This window comes from Pseudonaja textilis, chromosome 3, assembly GCF_049901715.1.
Source record: "Pseudonaja textilis isolate UNSWEBS1 chromosome 3, rPseTex1.2, whole genome shotgun sequence".
NCBI classification, from domain to species: Eukaryota; Metazoa; Chordata; class Lepidosauria; order Squamata; family Elapidae; genus Pseudonaja; species Pseudonaja textilis.
The window spans coordinates 34,226,125-34,248,975 of NC_141992.1; the positions used below are offsets into that span (position 1 = coordinate 34,226,125).

The window sequence follows — 22,851 nt, forward strand, 5'->3', positions numbered from 1 at the left end:
ATCCCATGGGGGGAGGGCACAGCAGGAAATTGCAAGATCCAGTTTTCCAGGCAGATAACAGGCTGCTGCAAGGTAGGGGAGGCAGTGAGAGCGGGTGGGTGGGGGAAGGTCCTGAAGGGTGTGAGAGGTGCCATGTAAATCAGGAAGGTATGAGAGGATGTGCAAATTTGTGAAGGGATCACGAGAGGTACTACAGGGTGGGGGAGGGTACACATTGGTATGAGGGGTGGCATGAGAGGCACTGAGCAGCATAGGCAGGATGTGTGCGAGGGGTGCATGTGGGTTTTGGAGGGTGCATGAGAATGCAAGAGTGTGAAAGACGTATTACGTAGGTTAAGAAGAACTGCCCAAGGGAATGTGCGAGAAGCACTCTGTGACACAGGGAAGATGCACAGAGGTACATGAGAAGTGCTACAGGGGTCAGAAAGGATATGTGAAAATGCATGGCTGGCCAGCAGGACATGAGCATAGAGAGGCTGGGGGGAGAGTGTGTAGATGGGGGAAACTTACCCCAGTGACCAGTGATCTCCCTCTTGGCTTTCTGGGGAAACAGGCATGGAAGGTTGCAAATATTGATCATATGAGCTTGAGGTACTTGGCAACCAGTCCTAAGTGCAAACAAGCTTCCAAGCACCCAGACAGCAATCACATGGCCACAGGGGTACTGGGTTGGCCAGAACTCTGAGAACCACTTGTAACCAGAATTCATTCAGTGCAATATAACTTTGAAGAGTTGCTGTATGAAGGGTTGCTGGATGTAAATCAAAGACTAGCTGTAGAACATTACCTATTGCTTTATCAGTTTTAGGCAAGTAAAGGAAAAAAATTAAGCCTGGTTATTCCAAACAATGCAAGAAAGAGGCCAATGTACTAAAAAAAAAATAAAACACTGAAAGCAGGCTTTATTCTGAAAAGACTACTGTACATTTATAAGATAGATACTGGCAATAAATAAAAAAATAAAAAGGAACTGTTGTGGATGATACCTGGCTAATTAATTCCTGCACTTCTTGTTTGTGCTCAGCAAGCATCTTTTCTGCTTGTTGCAGGGCACTGTTCAATTTGGTGATTTCATCCTGATGAGCATCATCCCTCTCTTGCAGCTTCTTGAGTCTGAACTCCTTCTCCTCCAATGAGAGCATCAAGCTACAGCAGGAAAAAAAGCAAGATTTCAGTTATAAGATAACCATATTTAAGTACAAAAAACCAATTTTCATTCCCATAGATGCTATCAACATAGTTCTTTTACGGTACACAGTTATAAATTATGATGTACAAGCAAAATTTCAGTATATACGCCAGAAAATAATAATTACACAAAAATGTGTCAAGCACAGTGTGCATCTGTGAAAGAAGATACTGATACAAAAATTATTCATGCCACATAATTGGGGGAATATGGGGGATTGAACTACCAAGAGATTATCTCTCTTAATGTAAACAGTGTAATAAAAAAACAAGGGAGATCATACCAGCATTAACAGATACAGACGCATGAAATTATACTGCAATCATTAAATGGCAGCAACAATCCTGACAGGATACTACAATAATTAGTCAGAAATGCAGACTATAAGAAACAAGCTTTAAGAAGTATAAAAGGCTGCCAGTTTATAAGTATAAAATTACAAAATACTCTTTTGGAATGAACAATCAAGGACTATCCTAATTTTTTCTAAGAGAAGTTTTCACCAAGTACATTCTAAAAAAAATCTGTATACCCAGACAATTCTTTAATATCTATCAGCAAAAAGTAACTCTCTTTGAAATCATTATTTTCCACTTACAATTTACCGCTGTTTGTGCTTACCTAGCTCGTTCGTGCTCCAGAGTTTTCAATGTTGCCTTAAGCTCCAAATTCTGGTTTTGTTCTTTCTTCATACTTGTATCCTTACTTTCCATTTCTTCTTGCCTGTTATGAAGAAGGGCCTGAAATTCTGCATTCTGATATTCAACTTTTTCTTTCCAATTCTGCAACTCGGAACAGCGTTTTTGTGCTTCTTCCCAATGGCTCTGAAGCAGGGCGCTTTCATGTTCTGCCTCCTCCTGCTGCCTTTGAAGTACAGCTTTCAGTTTGGCGTTCTTAAGTTCCACCTCCTCTTTCTGTTGCCGCAGATTTCTGTTCTGAAGTTCTGTGTCCCTTTTCTGACTCTGCAGCAGTTTGATTTGAGATTTTGCCTCTTCCCATTGCCTCTGGAGCTCAGAATTCTGAAGCTCCACCTTTTCCCACTGACTCTGCTTTCTTTCCAGGGCCTGAACAGTGGTCTGCTGGTGCTCTACCTCTTCTTTCTTTCTTAGCAGCTTATTGTTTAGGTGTTTTTCAGTCTCCCACTGACTTTGCAGCATAGCTGTCAGTTCTGTGTTTCTTTGTTCCAACTCTTCCTTCTGTCTCTGCCACTTAATGTTCTGCTGTACGACCTCCTCTCTCTGTTTTCTCTCTGTTTCTAGCACCTTTTGTAGTTGTGACACTTCCAGCTCCTTCCGCTCAGACAATTCTTGCTTTTCTCTTAAATGCTGTTCAGCCTCTTGGTTAAACAGTTTACAAGAATCTTTTGCAGCCAGCAGCTGGAACTCCAACTCTTGTATCTTAAAAGAGAGAATAAAAGAGTGAAGAGGCACGTCGTATAGTTTTCACAAATGTCAACACGATGGTATGTTATACTACACACAAGTGTAAAGATGGTACATTATGGCTCATCATAAATGCTGCAGGCTTAAACATCTCAAGATAAACTAATTTAATATCAGCCTGAGCTTTTCAAAGATTTCAGTATTTATCTGGTCATAACAGAAATGGCACCAATGCCATTTGCACCATTAAGAGATAGGAAAAAAATAAGTTTGGCAGAAGTGAAGTCAGCTACCAGAATCAGTCTTGCTATATAATCCAAAGTATCTGGCTTTTCTTAAAATAATATATATTTCTTAAAGAAATGTTTTGATTTTTTTTATTCGTACATCTTTCCATAATATTTTTGGAAAAGTTGACAAAGCTCAGTTTTAGCCCAAGCACATAGCTTCTCATTACAATTTCAGAAAGGTTGTATATTAACAGAAGGTAAGAATAGGTTAAAGTAAAATCACCTGATTTTGTAAACTGTTTTGTTGATTAAGTAGGAGATTTATTTCTTCCTTGAGAGATTTTATTTCCTCATTCTGCTTTATTGTTAATGTTTTCATTGTATTTGTGGTATCTTTCAGCTCAGCTTCCAGAAGTTGTACCTTATTCTGCCAATATATAAATATGTAAGAATTTTTTTTATATACTTTATATATAACTCTGTATGTGTATATCCAGGCTTAGTTTCTATAACACCTTTCTTTTATTAAATTTCTAGTTACTTATACAATCCAGGACGATATATATGCATTCAGAAGTATTGATTGACTAATTTACTGTGCCACTCCATTCTCATAGAACCAAGCAACATACAATCATCAAAAAATTAGAACAATATAAAATCTATCGATATACTTTCAATAATAGTGCCATCCAGCTTTATATTCTCCTATATAAATTCTATTTGTATATTTTAAATTATATGTATATCTATAGCAACGAGTAACAAATGAGATACTGTGTAAGAAGTAAAGTGAGATCTATTACTTAAGAAATAATGTGAGATCTATTCTGACCGATGGCTTATACATGTTTTATGAGGAATAATGGCTATATATTGTATGGAAAGCAATTAAATCTTGTGTTTTTTTTATTTTCTGCACTATTCAAGTAGACCATCAAAATTTGGCTGGAGAACAGTGATAGATTTGTAAAAGGAAAATGTTCAACCAAGAACTACACTGAGCTAGATTTCACATCCTACAAAACCCCAAAATAAAAAGGGGGGGCCAATTTTTTCTCATCACTTGCCACTAGAGTCGGCCCAACCACTTCAACCATGTCAGCAGAGGCAGCCAATTTTTCCTCATTTCCAGGATATTAGGGGTCTGAAAGTTGTTTTTTTCATGATGGGATCATGAATAATTCATTTATCTCCAACTTCTGGATCTGGAAGAAGTTTAAAGTAAAGCTTTTCCAGAGGGCTTTTGGAATTTAACATAATGTATTGTTTTGAGATTTTTATAATGTATCTCTAGGATATTTTGAGTTTTTATTATTGTGAGTAGACAAGAGACATTTTATGATTGTGGCAAGATAAAAATATGATAAATATATAAATAAATAAAGAAGGATGCAGATCTACTGGCAATTTTGCTAGTAAAAGGTACTATAAGCTTCGTTGCACTAGGAATGTCAAGAGCATCATTTTATCATTTCAAAACCTAGAACTGAACAAAGTTATTATTTAAAAAACATCTGTTGGATAGTATTATGCTGATGCTTTGGTGGCAGAGAAAAATATTATCAATGCCATGTGATAGGCCATAGATTGATTTTAAGTCATGTCCACAAGATTTGCCCTGAATTTTTCTCAGCATCTACCTTCTTTTGCTAAATGGTTGTAGATCCCATTACTCAGCTGCCCATCAAGCTCTTTCCCCATCATAAACTGGAAGATGCTAACTTCAGTACCATCTTAATTCACACAAAAAAATCTCCCTCCCTCCAAGACCCTACAGCCATATTTAAAAAATAAAAAAAACAAACTAGGGCTATACAGAATATCCTAGAAGCTAGAGGATATAAGATGAAGCCTTTTGATAAATTGATGTTTGCAATGCTAAACTCACCGATAGCCACTTCCTAGGGCAATAATTGTACAAGATAATTTGCAACACATTTCAAAACTTCCAAATGTATCCACCAGCCTGAACAGAGTTGCTAACCCTCACTTATATAACCTCTAGGAGCCTGGGCTCTATATAGTAAGGAAGAGAAATGAGGGTATTGTATCATGTGAAAGAGTAGTTTTTATACATCTAATATTGCTTTGAGCTGGATACTTGGAAGGTTTCACAGTATTTTTCACTGCTTATTAATCTGCTTATTCTTACCTGTTCCCTCTTTTCAAGCTTTTTCATCTCCTGATGAAGACATTCCAGCTGCTGAGAAGTATTAGCAAGTTTTTCATTTGCTTGGAAGATTTCCTCTCGTAACAATTTCTTTTCATTGTCTTTTTCTAGAAGAGCCTATACAGGTAGAGATTACATAGAAATGTATTTGAATCCATTAAACACATGAGCATTTTAAAGCTAGCAGTATCACAGTAGAAATTAACAGTTCATAATTGTTGTAATGACGAGGCAGTCGAGGTGTTTGATCATGATCAAATGAATCATGATGAACTTTATTGGAGTCTAGTCTTGCATTTATACACATTTTCAGTAATCCTCTAACATTGGTTAACTTTGGTTGTTGCTTATCTTTCATTACTGTTTAGCATAGTAATTAACACAATTAATTATCTCTAGTTAAAGTCTAACATATGTTTACTTCCTCTCTCTAATCCTCCTTTACATTAGTGACTTTGTTTGCCTGAGTTGTATTTGCTTTGGAACCTTCATTACCTGAGGTTTGCCATCAAGATAATGACATTCCTGCAATTACAACTCTACACATAATAAGCTGAGCTGACACCAGGCCGCATAATTAGACTTGAGTAAAGCAAGAGCATTTCAGGCCTTCTCAAAAGACTCATTTCCCAAGATTTCTAATCTAAATGCAAATTTGTTAAGTATGAAATACCAGTAATATCTACGGTATTTGTTTTAACAATTTACATCCACTCTAAAATTTAATTTAGTACCTAGAAAGAATCAAATCATGCTGAACATTTTCCATAAAATATACTGTTTTCTTATATATCACTATGAAGCCCACCTCTTCTTCGTTCTATTTGAAAATGATCAGTTTTCTGTGAAAACAGACCACGGTCAGTGTAAACTGCTGAATCAATGCTGGAACAGAATTTCAGGAAAATGAAATTACACACATAGTACCTTTAAAAGATAAACATCCAAGATTATCTTATGCCTTTCCACTTTATCCTCACACCAAACTTGAGAAATAGAAAGAGGTGCCAGAGAGCAATTGATTTAAGCTCAACTTTTTTGGGAGACGCATCTCTAAAACTTCAGCTTTATGCACCTTTTCCCAGAGGTTGACCCAGAAGTAACTCAAGGAAAGAATGTTTTCTTTCATTCCCTCATTTGATGATTTCTCTCTAGTTTGTTTTTCCAATAGAAAAATTGCCTTCTTGTTGAAATATGTTCTTGAAATACTTTCCCCTTTTTGTTCCTGTTAGAATAGCATCCTGCCCTCTTCTTTCCCTCCCCGACTGTTCACCCCCAATTCCCTGGTGATAGAAAGTTCAGGTGTGGAGTCTTTCAATAAGTTCATGTAATTTGTTAACAAACTTTGTCCTTTTGATCTTAAACATCTATTCTCTACGTTCTCTTAGTGGATCTGGTTACACTTACAAACATGTTTTCTTAAGTATAGGCTCAGTGGTTCCAACTACTATAGAATTACTTCCAAATGTTAATGAAAGAAGGAAGACAACTTATACAACTCTATCTATATTTCTTCTCCTACATGTTTCAGGTACTTCCTTCATTAAGTGTAGGGTACAAGTGAGATGCTGCTAAATACTACTAATACATTACTGATGTATTACAAGACATTCAGAGTTTTAGCACCCACTGACCACAAGGACAATGGAGCACAGAGAGTAAGAAATTTCCTTTATATTCCTTCTTTATTGTCTTCTATTATTTTGTTTGGGAGATTAACAATTGTACTGAACTTCCTGATTTTGCTTCATAAACTTTCTGGCTAATTCTCAGAAAGGGTGAAGCTAGTCAGAAATAGGTTTTCACTTAGTCAGTGTGAATGAAGCTTTTATATTAAAATTTGCAAAGAGCAGCTTCACCAATGTATGCTCAAATTAGATTCCCAGATATTAATCAGGGATAAATATGTTTTAAAAATGCACTGCATGAAACAGAATATAAGTAACTCAAAAAACAATTTTTAAGTAAAAACCTGTGAGACCAAAGTCAACACAGAAGATATATAAAACGTGAACGTCTTAAATATACTTAAAAATTAACACAAGCAAAAGAGTATCCCTTTAACATCTTAATTTTTATTACTCCAGATTCCATGTAATAGCAATTCTATTTTTATCATTATAAAATGTTCAATCTCCTCATCTCAAAAATTCTTATTACCTAAAGGAATGATAGACATCTAACATGGGAAGGCCGATGTGTGAATGGTACGTGTGTAAATAACAGCCAATTGGAAGATATGCAGTTGCAAAAAATTTAATATCTAAAGTAATAACAAAGAGGAATAAGTAGCAATAATATTCCACATTAATATATCAGTCATAAATAATAAAGATAAAAACGAAGGGGCTGAAGCAAAACTTCAAGATATGTAGACTCTCAGCAATTACCATACTGGCATGAGAATTTTGAGGAATGAATTCTAAACTCCTAATGGTGTTCAGAGTGGAGAAGGAAGTTCTAATACAAGCCATACTACCTCTTGTTTGGCATTTTCAGCTTTGATGAGCTCGTCTTCCATATGGGTTTGAATTTCAGTGATCTTCTGCTGCAGTTCCAACAACTTCCTTTCATAGACACTTTCAATCTCTTCTTTCTCCTTGCCTATATGTTCCAATTCTATTTGGCGACGTTCACGTTCATTTCCCTAGAAATACATTAGGCGAATCTAATCAATATATAGAGAAAAAAAGAATGATTTCTTCTTTAACCACTAAAGCAAAGGCTCTGCCTTTAAGCAAAGATTTGAAATGGGTTAACTAAAGACAAGATACTATGTCTTAATGTCATATAATGAGATAAAAAAAAAAAGAATTGACCAGAAAGAGAACACATAGGTTGAGGTGAAACAGGGCATCTGGAGAAAAGGAAAAAAAAGTCGTATAATTTAGTATGAGGTATAACAAACATGTGAGACACAGAACCAATGACAAAGTAAATGTATGAATGCTTGCCAGCTTCTTAGACAGCGTGTCCATTTCTTCTTTATGTACAGTGTAGCAGCGGCGGAGGGTTTCTTGGTACTTCTGCTCTATCTGCGATAGCTGCTGGGCTTTTTCTTCTTTCTCTTGTTCAACTTTTGATTTTGCAGCTTCCAGCTCAGCCCTAAGGCACTTCACTTCTCCTGAAATAATAAGCAAAGAAGGAATTGAATTTCCACTTATCTCATTTCCCATTATCCAAAGAAAATATAAGTATCCTACTGTTTCACGAAAACTCCCAACCATTTCTCACCTTGTACCACTTCTTTGGCCTGGTTAATTGTCTGAATTTTCATTTCCAATTGATCTCGGGTAACTTCTAGTTGAGATAATTGCTGTTGAGTCTGGAAGAAATTTGATTCCAAAAGATCCTTTCCTGACCTACAAGAATCAGACATAAAATTGGCATTTAGCATTTGTCTCTTTCTTATACAACACTTTGAAACCTGAAATATATAATAAGAAAAAATGTCACATTTGAAGTACTCCAGTTAGAATTTTGATATATAAACAATAATAACTTTAGTAAGTATCTATTTGTCAGGCTGATATCAGACAGTTAATATTGGGAAAGAATACACTTTTGTGTGTGCATTATATTGATTCCTTTAAAGCAAATCCGACAAATTATATGCATAATTTCAAACTTGGATAAGGCTTGAATAATAGCAATAGCACTGTATACTGCTTCACAGTGCTTTACAGTTCTCTCTAAGCAGTTTACAGAGTCAGCATATTGTCTCCAACAATCTGGGTCCTCATTTTACCAACTTCAGAAGGATGGAAGGCCAAGTCAACTGTGAGTCAGTGAGACTCGAACTGCCAAATTGCTGGCAGATGGCAGTCAACAAAAGTAGCCTGCAGTACTGCATTCTAACCACCACGGCTCTTATAATATGGTGTATAAGAGGTGGCATAATAATGTGGTATAATAATGTAACTGCTATGTATTTCTTAAGTTGCTTTCTGCAAGGGCAGACCAAATACAAGAGCTTTGTATTATGAAATATGAAGATTTTTTTCAGAATCCAAATTACCATGAACATATAATTATTTATTCAAATAAACAAATAATCTTCATCCAACACTTTCTTACCTAAATTTGGACACCTGCTCTGTAAGAGTCAGTCTGTCTCTCTCAACAACTTTTAATCGTACTTCCAAAGCAGTTTTTTCACGCATTAGTGATTCCTTTTCTCTAGAAGTCTTGGACAGCATTTCCCCTGTATGAATTAGCTCTTGATTTGCTTGTTCCAAACTAGTATGATATATTTCATTCTGATGATGTACCTACAAGAACAAAAAAAAAAAGTTTAGTATAAAATAGTCTCAATAGATACCATAGTAAAAAAGGAAATCTTCATGGCTTCATTGTTTACTTATATGTATAAAAATATGTATAATGCCCCCCCAGGATAAATCAATAAAACAAATAGTAAAATCTACTACATTTTTAAATCTACACTGTGTTATGTGCTTTTATTTAAATAACTACCCATATTATGAACTACTACTCTGGGAACTCCTAAAACAAATAAAAACAGCAAAAACAAAACACCACCCCACAATGAAAACTTCTGGAACCCCAGGCCAACTTTCTTCTATACACATTAGTGTACTATACTTTGCTGGGGCTCCTGCCTGATTGTACCCCAATCATTGACCTCTGGCACAGGAAACAATGCTATCTATGCAAGTTAGCTTTTAATACTCACCTGACTCAGCTTCTCATTGGCCTCTTCCTTTTCACCTGTTAGTACTCTCAATTCATTCTGTAAGCTCTCCTGCAACTCCTCGGCCTTATGCAGCAACTGTTCCAACCGAAACTTCTCTGCACTTAATTCTTCATTTGTTCTTTCTGTCTGGTTAAGCTGCTTTTGCAAGGAAGCCCCGCTCCTTTCCATGTGATCTACTTTGTCCAAGAGAGCCTGGTTTTCTTGTTCTAACTGAATGTTATGAAAGACCAACAATTAATAAAGATAATCTTAGCTTGAAGAAATACTTGTTTTTATTCTGAGCTGAACACTATCACTGAATTAACATATCCCTTATTTTCATACTACATGCCATTCAGCGTAAGAACAATGGATCTAGAATATGTTCTTACCTTCAAAATCAGTTGGTTTAAACTCACTTTATCCAGTGCTAGTGCTTCATTAAGGGCACTCATCTTTGTAACTGTATCATGAAGGTTAGCAGTTTCTGCCTTCAGCCTATTGTGCACACCCGTTAGCTTTGCAAGAGACTCTTCAGCCTTACAGAATGAAATTAAACATATCAAAAACAAACACCTATCAAACACTATGACAAATTTCAATTCAGTGATTTGAACACGTGCCAAATTCTGCTCATCCAATTATGGCCAAATAATTTAATCTTGTGAGCAGCACTGGGGATAAGGAGAGGAAAAGATGGTGTTGTAATTGCCTTCTGTGTGATAACATACTTCTATGCCTAACATACTTATTCACTGGAATTATATATAAATCTCAGGAAATATATAACATAAAATACATTTTAATTAGCCTGATCATTACAGCCAACTTTCATTTAATGTCGTTACCAACCAATAAGCGTGCTTACCACCATATTTTGTGCCTCCCAACAAAAACCTTCAGTGCGGCACTAATTAAGGTCCTGTACGTCTCAGGCCGCATTGCAGCCAGCAGAAGGGCTCTAATCAACTAATTAAGGTCACAGAGATGAGCTTGTTAACCTGCATTTAGAACTTTTTAAGGAAGCACTGCATTCTGGAGAAAAGCAGCACAAGAAGAGATCACTTTGTGAGGGGAGGGGACTTATTATTATCTGAATAAGACATCAGCTACCAGTGATCTTCACACCACTTACTCACTTAGTAATGCCTAATTATCACAGAATGTAGTTAGTAAATGTAGTTAGTAAATGAGTAAAGGTATAGTATATAACATTTAATGTGACATTTATACTTTACATATTTCCAGTTTAAAATATAAGGTAAGGTCTCAACAAGAAAGTACATTAATAGTACCTGCTCTAATGCTAAAGCAAGTTCATATTTTTCTTGCTTCATCAGCTCTCCATCAAGATGAGATTTTTCCAATGATTCTCTCATAGCTATCAATTCATTTTTTAATAATGAATGCTTTTCTTCAAGAGCATTTTGATCCTCCTGACTGAAAAAAATATTTTAAAAATATTATACATGTATTTGTTATTAAAACAGAGGTACATCTTTCATATTCTGCCCTAAGAAAACTGTCCTAAGAGTATTGAAAGCTGGTTTTGCAGCCAAAGTACTACTAATTCACTCAATAGTAAAATTTACAAAACTCAAATACAGTACATGGGAGGGAAGAGGGAAAAAAGCACTCAATTTTTTTTTCCTGTTAAACTGTATCAATAAACTGAAGATGCTTATATCCAGGATTGGAATATTGAAGCATTGCAGCTTGTGTCAATATACTGGATATATTTTCTAAATAGTTCTAAATATACATGCTGTAAATATACATACAAGAGTATATTATCTTGCAAGGTAGCTTACATAGACTATAATAGGTAAAGGTTTAATTGCTTTTGTGGTATACTAGCCAAAATGTGCCCAAACTGACTACATTCTACCCTAATTCTTAGGATATGTTTCATCTGACACTTAAGGTTGGTAACATAGTCAACATTATCACTAATTTACTAAAAGTTATGTTAAAATCACAACTAGAACAAGTAGATAAATATATGTATCTTTACAGAAAATTAATCTTCCAACATAATGAATGAGAAAAAGTCATATTAAAAAAAGAACAGATGCATAATGTGGGACCAGGTCATTTTTTTAGAGCAAACTACAGCTCTTTGAGGAATGTGTGAACAAGACAAGCAAAAAAGCTCACATGTATTCTCTCTCACGCATTAGCCTTTCCAATTCCTCCTGTTTTTCTTCTTTCTCTCCATCTGCCATATCTCCTTTTAGTTGTAGCTCTGTGTTACTTTGGCGTAAATGCTGGGCCTCCTGTTCCAAAATTTCCAGCTGTTGCTGCAGTTCCATTCTAGATTTGTCCAGGGTTTCATGATCACTGCGAAACAGCAGCCTCCAGTTAAGTACTTGCTTATACTGCTGGAAATGAATAATAACTAACATGGCAACAACAAACAGATGCATAAGATAAATTAATAATTAATAGTATAATATATTTTAAAAAAAGAATTACTGTCATCTCCCAGATATTTTGAGACTACAGCTCTCAAATTTTTTAATCAGGAGAAGCAAAAGAATTCCATCAATTTCAAACTCAGCACATCTGAAGGCAGAAAATTGGAGAAGATGCTTTAAACCTGGAGAAAGCTAACGCATACCTACGGTAAGTCTCCAGCACAGACTGTAAATGCTGAAGCTGGCTTGCATATGTGTCTCGTTCTCCTTCTAGTTGCTCTAGCCTATCTCTTAGGAAGCTGCACTGGTCTTCCTGCTGCTTTTGTTGCTTTCCCAAAGCAGTGGCAGAATCTTGACTTTCTAATAGCTGTTGCCTCAATTGCTGCAAAAGGGGGAGGGGTGAACCAAGAAAATAAGGATTAACAAAAAACATTAATGATGAGAGAATGGAGAGTGAATAGATATTTACAAAGATCAAGTGTTGAATTTTTTTATAGGAGGAAGAAGTATTCTTATCCGTCCTCTTACCTCTACTTGATTTCTTCTCCTAGCAAGCACATCACGTAAAAGAAGAAGGGTCCCATCTGAATCACCAGTATTCAGTTCCACGATACCACAAGGGTCAGCATACTTTTCAACTTGCCTGATGCCAATTGTTGCATTATTCTCACTAATAAGTGCCTGAAATCCAAACCAATATTCATGGTGCTAGTTTTTCATATTAAAACCATCACCTTCCATAGAATCTCCTACCTAGGATTTACTCTTTTGAAAGATTCTAGTGAACAATAGCTAAGTCATTAACCTTGTTCATATTTTATATCTGCACAGAACCTTACCAAGTTGAAGCAAGACTAGGCCATCTCAGTGTTACATCTGACATCTACTATCCATATGCTGAGTACTGCTTATAAGAAGTAACTTGCCAGCAGAACTTGCAATTGATGAGATTGGGGAATAACAGCCTGATTAGGAAGATTTAGCAAGTGGTCCACAAATAATGACACTATTGCCAGTGCTGAATTTTGGAGATGTACAATTGAAAAATATAACCTTGATAACTGTTCCTCCAAATACCCTAAATCTAAATAATATGTAAAGAGGGTGCCTGTATTACCCAAGTGATGACTTATATGATGGATGGAATATAAAACAATTTCTCCATTTAAAAGACTATCATCACATAGTGGAAGATAGATTTTTCTGAAACACGGAACATGTTCTCCAAAGTATCTCAAAGTAATAATATGATTATTTTGTTATTAAATACAAAACAATTTTATGAACATATTTCTAATATATTAAGATAGGCATTGTCTTCCTTCTAAACAAATAAGAAATTTATAACCAACTATCTACCTCTTCTTGTGGAATAACAGAAAATGTAACTTGAAAGGGGCCTTGTAAGTCATTTAGTCCAGCACCATATTTATTCAATTTATTTACAAGCCTCCAGTGAGTGACAGTCCACTCTGATTGAACTCTTCTAATTAGCTGATACAAGAACAGTAAAATAATGCCAATTTTGTTGAGGCTGTACTGGTTACCAGAAGGCTTCTAGGTCCAATTCAAAGTTCTGATTATTAACTATAAAGCTTTTTATGGCTCAAGTCTCTTTTTACCTTTGGGTACCAGGTAAGCAAGATAAAATTTATCTGGCCACTCTGCAAAGGCAAGTGGGTAGGAAAGAAATCCTCTCATGTGAAAAGTCAAGGGAAAGGAGTGGGGGCAGAAAATTCAATAGGGAACTACTTGATGCTCAAACTAAGGATGAAACTTTCTTTGTTGTCCTTTTGAAAAATATTAATACTATGTTCTTCAGCAGGTTTTGAGATATGGTGGTGGAGGGAGGTATAAGCAATCAGCTAACATAGGGAAGTACCTGTGTTTTGGGGGGCAGTATTATTTTGATTTGATTTAAAACTACATGGGTTTTTTTTGTTGTTATTAAGAACCCCATAGTCTGAGATGACAACAAAAATTATTGTAAATCAATAAATCTTTTGCATAAAGCTTTTCTATATTTTGTAAATTGGGGGTCTGTAATGTAATGCTTGCTGTATAATAAATATATTTTTGTGATTGGCCACACTTATCACAATGGTTATGTTATGAGTGGACACAGGCCCGTCCTACACTACAAAGTATGCCCCTTGGTATCCAAATGTGTACCTCTAGACAAAAGAATGTGATATTTCATTTATATTTTAAAAAAGTAACAGAATCATGAAAAGCTATCCAGATTATACTACCTGGGTAATTTCTGTTAGTACATGTTGCAGAGAAAATATTTCTTCACTAATATCTTTGCTTGGTATTTGGTCACAATTTATCTTCAAATTATTAGCCTTCTGAAAAAATAAAGTATTAGAATTAAATCACTGTTTATAGAATCTGAATCCGCACAAACATCTGGACTTAGAACATAATGGGAATACTGGTCACATGTCAATAAAACTGCAATAGACATATATCGCTAGCCAAAATATATATGAAAGCATACCAAAAGGAGTTCTATCTGTAGGCAAATCCATCAAGTATTATAGGATTCCAGAGCAGTACAGGAAAATTAGTACTTTTTAACTAGCTATTAAAATTGAAATTCAGTTTATATTTGCAGACATGTTTTTGAACTCAATTAGCAAAAAGAATTTTGGCTTTATAAATGCACAACCTATTTTTCCATTTCAAAAGAATAGAATTAGAATTAGAATTAGAATTAGAATTAGAATAGAATAGAATTAGAATAGAATAGAATAGAATAGAATAGAATTCTTTATTGACCAAGTGTGATTGGACACACAAGGAATTTGTCTTGGTGCAAATGCTCAGTACACATAAAATAAAGAATAGTGTAATTATATAAACAATAGGTATTTACTGTTGTAGCAAATAGTACATTTCTTTCCAAAAGATCTTGTGCTCCATCATTTAACTTGTGAAAGCAGTTCTCACTAAAATTGCATGAAGTAAGCTATATAACTTTGAGTTTTTAATTATCTTTTGGCTTTGGAATGTCTCCTAAATGGTAACAAACCAAGGAATTGAGTATCTCTTCCACTGGATTTTCTCTAACTCTTTGACAACATACCAGCATTTCCACCGTCTCTCTTAGAGCCTTCACTGTCTTCTCCTTCTCTTCATTCTGTTTATGAGACTCGTCAAGCAAAGCAGTCAACTCCAGCACCCTGAAAAGAGAACAGCAATATTTACAGACTAAGATATTTTGGTCTAACACAATTTCACACTGTTGCTTCTACTTGTGGCTCATTGTCCCTGAAAGCTCAAGATGAGAATGAGATGAGAACCCTGTGCATACTTTTATGCATTTAGGAATCCTAACTTCTCAGCAGAGACCCCATTTTTAAACTCAGGGCGGGAAATCTCATTATATAATTTACATTAATCTCTTGAAGGAGCAATACAATCTTTGTTACTATTTGCAGTTGGTAAACTTTCTAAAACCAAAGGGATTCCTGTATCCATTTTCTCAGTGTGCTAAAACAGAACCTTTATGTGGACAGAATATTCCTAAAGGAACTAAATGCAACCATCTGGAAACCAAGCTCCCTCTTCAATATATCACTAATTGTGATATAGCGGCCCAATATTTTATTTACATACACACTTTTAATAGAGAAAACATCCCCAATCTCCAAAATTATATTACTTTAAAATATAGCCTATATATATAAAGCCATGCATTTTTCCTTCTTTACCCCCAAATACTATTGTTCATATATGACAATTATCAGAAGATCTGCATTTTTACCAAGACAGAATGAATAATGATTACTTATTTGGGCCAATAGTAAATGCATCACAGTATTCAAAATTTATGAAGAAATGTATTGTATTTCACCTTACGTAAGCTTAGTTCTGGCTTACATCACTATGAATACATTTCCTGATCATTCAAATTAGGCAGATTTTCCTTGTACAACATAATCCAGCACTTATTGTGCACTGGGTTTCACTTTGTCCAGAATAATGAAAACAAAATAATCCAAATTACAAAGAACAGGATAACCCTAAGCAAACCCACATTCTATTAGCTGTATCTTTCCAGTTTTCCCTACTAATTAAATTCTTATTTGGTATAATTTATTCTTACTATGATTTGTAACAAAAATAACTTCCTTGATAAAGTCTTGGCACTAACAGCCAGTATAATTTGAATAAAGAACTACAACCAGTGAAGACAATTAGTGGATCTTTTAAATGGAACTTACCTGCTCTGAAGATCTTCCTTTGAAAAATCTTCTTTGACATGTAATGCCACAATTGCTTTTGCTTGCTGGCATTTTTCTTTCTCCATATCTATTTTCTCTAATTTTATACCAAGTTGTCGGCGTTCCTGCAGCTGGCATCTTAGGATTGAATCTTCCAAATGCTTGGTCTCCCAAAACTGGGCATCCGAGCTCACATGGAAACAATTGATCAATATAGAGCCATAAAGTCTCACTTGGTCAGCTTTTAATTCAGACAGATCCCTGGAGTAAAAATAAATAATACCACGTTCTAGCAATCTATAGATAGTGGAACTTAACCACTGTAAACCAAAAGTCTTCAGAGGAAAGATGGAATAGGTAAGAATCTTCCTTCCTATTCAGTAGTGAAAGAAATATATCATAATTCTTTCACTGATATATAGAAAAAGGACATTTCCACATACAATTTAATTGTATACAATTTTAACTGATAGAAGAATCCATTTCTCTTCACCTGTCGGTTGCTGTCTTCATTTCCAAAAAATGCCGATGTAACGTCACCACTTGCCGCCAAATGCCAAGGATACGATCATGTTCAGATTGCCTATAGTGTTCAAAGAGCTACAAAGAACAAGAAAATTACAATTGACAACATAGTCTCTGTTTTAGCCCACCACAGTAATTTGGAATATACTTTTTCAAAGGAAAAAAAAACTTTTTAAGGCTCATATCCTTAAACTTTATCCTTGCTAGTCTTTTTCTGTAATATGAATCAACTTTCAAAATTAACTGATCAATTAAGAAAGGAAAGCATTTGGTTCCCATTTCCCAAAGATCTAGCAATCTTTGACTGCTAGAATCATATACATTTGTTTATACCCTTAGTCTGATTACTTAATATTTACCAACTTAATCTTTATCAGCAAGTATCTGTTCAAGCTGAAGCATGGGGAATTCCTGTTTAACTGGAATTCAATATTGTCTAGGAAAAAAAATATTCTCCTTACATTTTCTGTAATCTTACTACAAATGCATTCTTACCTCCCGTTCTTTGTGCCAGTCACTCTCTTTGTGCTCTAATTCAATTTTGGCTCTTGTCCAATCATCTGTCAATTTATTGATATCTTCCTGGAGTGCCCCATTCACTTCATTAGCTTTGTCCAAGTGTTTCCGAAGCAAGATATTAACTCTACCCAAATTCTCACATCTGATATATAAAAGTGATAGTTTAAACAAATAAGCATGATTCTGAGAAGACGAGCTAGCATCAGTACAAATACTCCTTATTTAGCAACCAAAAGCGGGACTGACAACTTGATCATTAAGTGAATCAGTTGCTAGCTGAAAGCACATTTGTGCCTATGATGTTCAGGTTTCCTTTGTTTTATGGACCTGTGAAAGTCATAAATGCAAGGAATGGATATAAAATTACTTTTTCATCACTGTTCTAATTGCAAACAGTCACTAATCAAAGCAATAACTACCTTTATTGTAATTGTACTGTTACTCAACACACTTTGACAATTAGGTTTAATTCACCTCTGCTGTTCTTCTTCCAAATGAACCAATATGTTTTCTAGATTCTGTTCCACTTTGTGATCCCGTAGATGTGGATGAGAATCCTTCGTGAGAAAGCAAAGTCTTAATTAAACATCAGATTATAAAATACTGATCAAATGGATAAACAATGGCATAGTACTAAGCCATATTCATTTAATTACAGTTCAACTAAATGTGTGGCTCTGGAATGAGAATAGTTATCAGAATCCAGAAAACAGTGCTATGCCAAATATTGATAATAGGACTGGGAGAGAAATGCAGGATGTAGAAGTGCCCAAAGCATAAAAGTATAGGAAGGTATAGGTCAAAACACATGACATGAGGATTCCAGTGGATCTATACCAGTGAGGGCGAACCTTTTTGGTGTGGCGTGCTGAAAGCGTGCGCGTGCCAGCACCCACAATGCAGTGCGCCCCCCCACACGCATTGGCACACAACCCCCCCCGCCACTTTACCTGCACTGCACATGCACATCCCAGCTGATTTTCGGCCCGTTTGAGGCTTTTTTCGGCCTCCCTGAACTCGAGGGAAGCCTCTGCAGCCTTTGGAGGCCAAAAACCAGGATTGTTTAATCAATTCCGATATTTTGGGAAGGGCCGTTTTTTTTGGCCTCCCGAGGCTGCAGAGGCTTGGCTGAAAAAGGCCTCAAACAGGCCGAAAATCAGGTGGGAGGTACACGTATACACAGTGCAGATAAGTTTGACTGGGGCTCATGTGCCCGCACAAATGGCTCCGCGTGCCACCTTCACATGCCATAGGTTCGCCATCACGGATCTATACGGTAGAAATGCACAAAATATGGTGTCAAAGAAGAATACAAAAAAGCAAATACAATTTGAAAGATATTATTGACACTTTGTAAAATGAAATTCATGAATGGACTGCAAGGTAAGACGAAATGTATTCAAAAGGAATACACCAGACAAAAGGTAACTGTCATGCCCCTGGTGGAGACTGAGAAAGAGGAGGAACAGCCAACAGGGAGTGGAAGTGTGGCTTCAGAGGTGGTGGAGGAGGCTGGGGAAGGGCAGAGGCTGGCTGAGCAGTCAGAGGAGGACTCAGGCCCATCCCCTATCCATCCTAGGGCACGCAGGGAGGAGAGGATCAGGGTAAAATGTGGGAGGAGACTTGGGAGGAGAGGGCCATGATCCTCTTCACGGGCTGCAGGTGGCAGATTTGCATAAGAGTTTGGACCTGTGTGCTAACAGATGTTAGAGACAAATTAGTGTTTTGTTCATAAAGAAGGTTTATCTTGGTTGGCGTTCTTCCAATGAACTGTCCCTGGTTATCTTCCTGAAGTTGGCAATTATCTATCCTGGTCTGTCATTTAACTTTTTTCAATGCGGTTTGTTTTTGTTTTTTACTTAGTTATCAGCTTTTTTAATTTGAACTGTGTTTCTTTCCTTTGAAATGTTATTTTGAAAATATTTTACTCCTCCACTGTGAACAATTAAACAGTGAAGCCAAGTTGAAGGCATTAAAGGACTTTTAGTTACGTTTTGGGTTTTATTATATTTCTGAGATACTCTGGGTCATCACAGTAACAGAGAATGGCATTATATGTGAAAGAAATGCACCCACGTACAGGAATTTGAGGAGAATTCAGTCAAGAACAAATTTGTAAGAATACAAGAAAAGGAGTATTATAGTGAGGCTGTCTAGTACACCACAAATTAAATAAGGAAAATGGGGTCCTGTACCAGAACTTTCAGAGGAGAATAACAATAGTTCACTACCTGGATATAAGTAGTCCTTGACTTACAACCATTTGTTTAGCAACCATTCAAAGTTACAATGGCACTGAAAAAAGTGACTTATGACCAGTCTTCACATTTACAACCATAGCAGTATCCCCATGGTCATATACTCAAAATTCAGGTGTTTGTAACTGACCTGTATTTATGACAGTTGCAGCATCCTGTAGTTATGTGATTGCCATTTGCTACCTTCCTAAACAGCTTCTAGCAAGCAAAATCAATGGGGGAAGCCGGATTCACTTAACAACCATGTAAATCACTTAACTGCAGCAATTTGCTTAACAACTGTGACAAAAAAGTCATAAAATCAGATGTGACTTACTTAACAATTGTCTTGCTTAGCAATGGAAATTCTGGTCCCAATTCTGGTCATAAGTCAAGGATTACCTGAATCAGTTGGTAACAATTAAGATTGGAATATCCTGCAATATTCTCAGTGGTCTTTCTTATTGTTTCATTACAAGAAGGTGCAGAAGAGAAAGGGGATGAGTTCTACTGAACAGTTCTTCCTTAACCAATAAGGAAGATGGTTGAAGATATAAAAGCAAAGGGAATTTGGAAAAAAATAAGTCAGCTTGCGGTTCAAAATATACAGAAAGAGAAATTGAAAGCAAAGGAGAATCCATTTCAACCAAGTCAGAAAAGTACTAGGTGGAATCCCATGGACACAAAGCCCAGGACAAAAGATGCTCAGGACAGAAGATAATATTCCTAGCTCAGAAATGAACTGTGGAGTCCTTGGTGCTTTCTGAGCTTGGTTGTTTGCTTGCAGATGATTCATTACCCAACTAGGTAACATCTTCAGTGCTACTGAGATTTGGGAAACTTTAACCGGAAAACAATGAGCATCCTAGACCAAACTAAATCCAAAAACAGTAGGGAATTCCTGGAGGCTTGGCATTCAGACAAAGCCATCAATTGACACACATAAGATAACCATATTTACACACTAATCAAAAGGCCACAAAAAGCTAAAAAGGAAAAAAAAAGATCAGAACACATCCCTTCCAGCAGCCAACACCCAGGTAAGCAGGGGTTAACACCAGACAAACAAGCAGAAAACAATATTGTAATCAAGGGACTACCAAGGAAAAGACATACCCCACCAACACTGAAGGCCAAGCTTCAAAACATAAAGAAGGAACAAACCTCACACTCACTAGTACTGATGTTACCTTCAAATAATGAAATGTCTGCAAGCAAACAAACAAGTATTCCACAGAATGTACCTTTCTCTCTTTTGCATGGCACACTGTTATAACACATAATTACAAAAATCATGATAGTCACTTCCAACAGTTACTCACACTATTGGATTCCAGACGCTTTTCTAATTCTTTGCACCAATTTCGATACTGTAAAACCTGATAAACAGAAAATTAGAGTACATCTTTTGTGTGCTACAGCACATTTCAAACAATTTCACATTTGTCAATTAACAGTTTTTCTGTACTTTCTTGTAATTATATGCCTATGCACATATAAGCAAATATAAATTCCAGTTTTAGAACAATTTTCAAGCATAGGCTGGTCATTTTTAAATGTATTTTTACATTTATATCCTGCTTTTCTTTCAGCAACTTAAAAGTAGCATTGCCACTGCTAATTTTACCCTCACAGCCATTGTATTCTGGGGGAGCTTAAGCTGAAAGACAAAATAACCCAGAAGTTGCTTAGTAATTTCCATAAGTGGGAATTTGTATAAGTTTCTCCTCCATTCTTGCACAGCCCCATTAATACCTCAGTAGCTCTTTTATTTATTTGTGCATCTAAGAAGAAAACACCATCACTTTCTTTGGGTGTCACTGGGAACAGAAAGGTTGTTTTTTTTTACCTTTGCCTGTAGCTTTTGAACAAGTATTGCCTGCCGGTGTTGTGCTTCTTGGGAACTTTGTAGTTTCTGGCGATAGGATGCACGGTTTTCCATCATCTTTTGATGTAATACAGTTATTTGGTCATCTGGCAACAAAATTCCCCTCTGTGTTTTCATGCTGTTCAGTGTTTTCTCTTCTTCCATCTATAAGGAGGAAAAATCTGCATGAGCAAGGTTGATTCCTCTCCTCTGGCAGCAAAATCTGCTGACAGTCTTTTCTTTTCAATAACTAACAGAAGCATAACAAGCACTACTGCTTTGGCATTCTTTAAACAGATAAAAGAGGTAAAATAACCCAGGACAGAAACTAGTCTGCTTTGTGTCCAATACACGAATGAAAAATTACAGGCGTTTAATATACACCACAGAAGTGGAAAAAATAGGTATTTACAAAAACGAATTTCTCTAAAGTTCAGAAACTCGTCCGCAGCTCTAAAAGCAAGAACATACCTAATATTTGGCTGTACCAGTATAAATTCTTATGATCTCGGGGATCGCAAGACTTTTACTCCCAGGCTCGCTAATGCCACTGAACATGGATCTCGGGTAAAATCCGAAACAGCCCTCTCGCCCAGAAGTTAGGATGCAGTTGCCTTTCTGCTCCTCCTCACCTGTGAAGCAGCGAGCAGGTGAGACCGGTGGGAGGGGAGGGGGAGAAGAGCAGTAGGCCAGAAGCTGCGAATCAGCTGTGCAGTATCTTTCCCGAGCTTGGTAGCAGGAGCAATAAGCCAAAAAAAAAAAAAATCCAGAAACGACTTGTGGGAAATAGAGTTCACTTCAAGGAGGTTATAATTAAGGCTGCCCTTGAAAAACGACATTACCCATGAGCCCTTGGGCTCCGCTTCTGTACTTCTCCACTGCCTCCTATTGGTTCGAAGGGAAGATGACATTGGTGCGGAACAGCGGGAAGATGAAAGTGTTTGTTTTTAAAAACTGTCTCTTTCTAATTGGTCAACATAGCTCGTATTTTAATATTGCTGGGGAATCTTCTGGTTACGTTCTGTGAAGACCCGAGAGGTAGCAAAGAAAGGATTCCTCCCCCCTCCCAGTCTTCAGATCCCTTTTTTCCCGCTATCTTTAGATTTGCTTCTCTTCCCGGCTTCCTTTCTCCCCGCTTTGACTTATGTTATTGTCCCCCGTATTATTCAAGTGCTTTCGAATTGTGGACGGTGTTGAAGAAAGCTCTGGACTGCAAGGAGATCAAATCAGCCAATCATAAAGGAAATCAACCTGACTGTTCTTTAGAAGGACAGATACTAAAGCTGAAGATCAAATACTTGGGCTACCAAATGACAGGAGAAGACCCGTAAGGAAAGATCCTGATGTTGAGAAAAAATGAAGACAAAAGAAGAAGGGGAGAGGA

The 22,851-nt window shown here is 36.4% G+C and overlaps 1 protein-coding gene across 5 annotated transcripts in view; it reads right to left on the bottom strand.

Moving 5' to 3' along the window:
- CEP250 (centrosomal protein 250) overlaps window positions 1-22,312 on the bottom strand; it is a 37,615-nt gene extending 15,303 nt beyond the window's left edge. For 2 of the 5 annotated variants that reach the window (XM_087929232.1, XM_026697708.2), the window contains exons 1-23: window positions 22,100-22,312; window positions 21,450-21,632; window positions 20,923-20,979; window positions 17,838-17,920; window positions 17,340-17,505; window positions 16,813-16,919; window positions 16,320-16,580; window positions 15,179-15,275; window positions 14,340-14,438; window positions 12,616-12,768; window positions 12,291-12,469; window positions 11,828-12,010; window positions 10,966-11,110; window positions 10,063-10,209; window positions 9,671-9,901; window positions 9,052-9,245; window positions 8,209-8,336; window positions 7,929-8,098; window positions 7,454-7,621; window positions 4,957-5,091; window positions 3,085-3,228; window positions 1,811-2,586; window positions 987-1,146 (exon numbers count right to left, since the gene is read on the bottom strand). In XM_087929232.1, the coding sequence (XP_087785358.1) occupies window positions 987-1,146; window positions 1,811-2,586; window positions 3,085-3,228; window positions 4,957-5,091; window positions 7,454-7,621; window positions 7,929-8,098; window positions 8,209-8,336; window positions 9,052-9,245; window positions 9,671-9,901; window positions 10,063-10,209; window positions 10,966-11,110; window positions 11,828-12,010; window positions 12,291-12,469; window positions 12,616-12,768; window positions 14,340-14,438; window positions 15,179-15,275; window positions 16,320-16,580; window positions 16,813-16,919; window positions 17,340-17,505; window positions 17,838-17,920; window positions 20,923-20,979; window positions 21,450-21,632; window positions 22,100-22,306 (4,173 nt within the window). In that variant the 5' untranslated portion in view covers window positions 22,307-22,312. Of the gene's footprint in view, window positions 1-986; window positions 1,147-1,810; window positions 2,587-3,084; window positions 3,229-4,956; window positions 5,092-7,453; window positions 7,622-7,928; window positions 8,099-8,208; window positions 8,337-9,051; window positions 9,246-9,670; window positions 9,902-10,062; window positions 10,210-10,965; window positions 11,111-11,827; window positions 12,011-12,290; window positions 12,470-12,615; window positions 12,769-14,339; window positions 14,439-15,178; window positions 15,276-16,319; window positions 16,581-16,812; window positions 16,920-17,339; window positions 17,506-17,837; window positions 17,921-20,912; window positions 20,980-21,449; window positions 21,633-21,938 lie in introns of all 5 variants that reach the window. The other 3 variants (XM_087929233.1, XM_087929234.1, XM_026697709.2) reach the window with 3 other exon arrangements.
- Window positions 22,313-22,851: the final 539 nt, after the last annotated feature.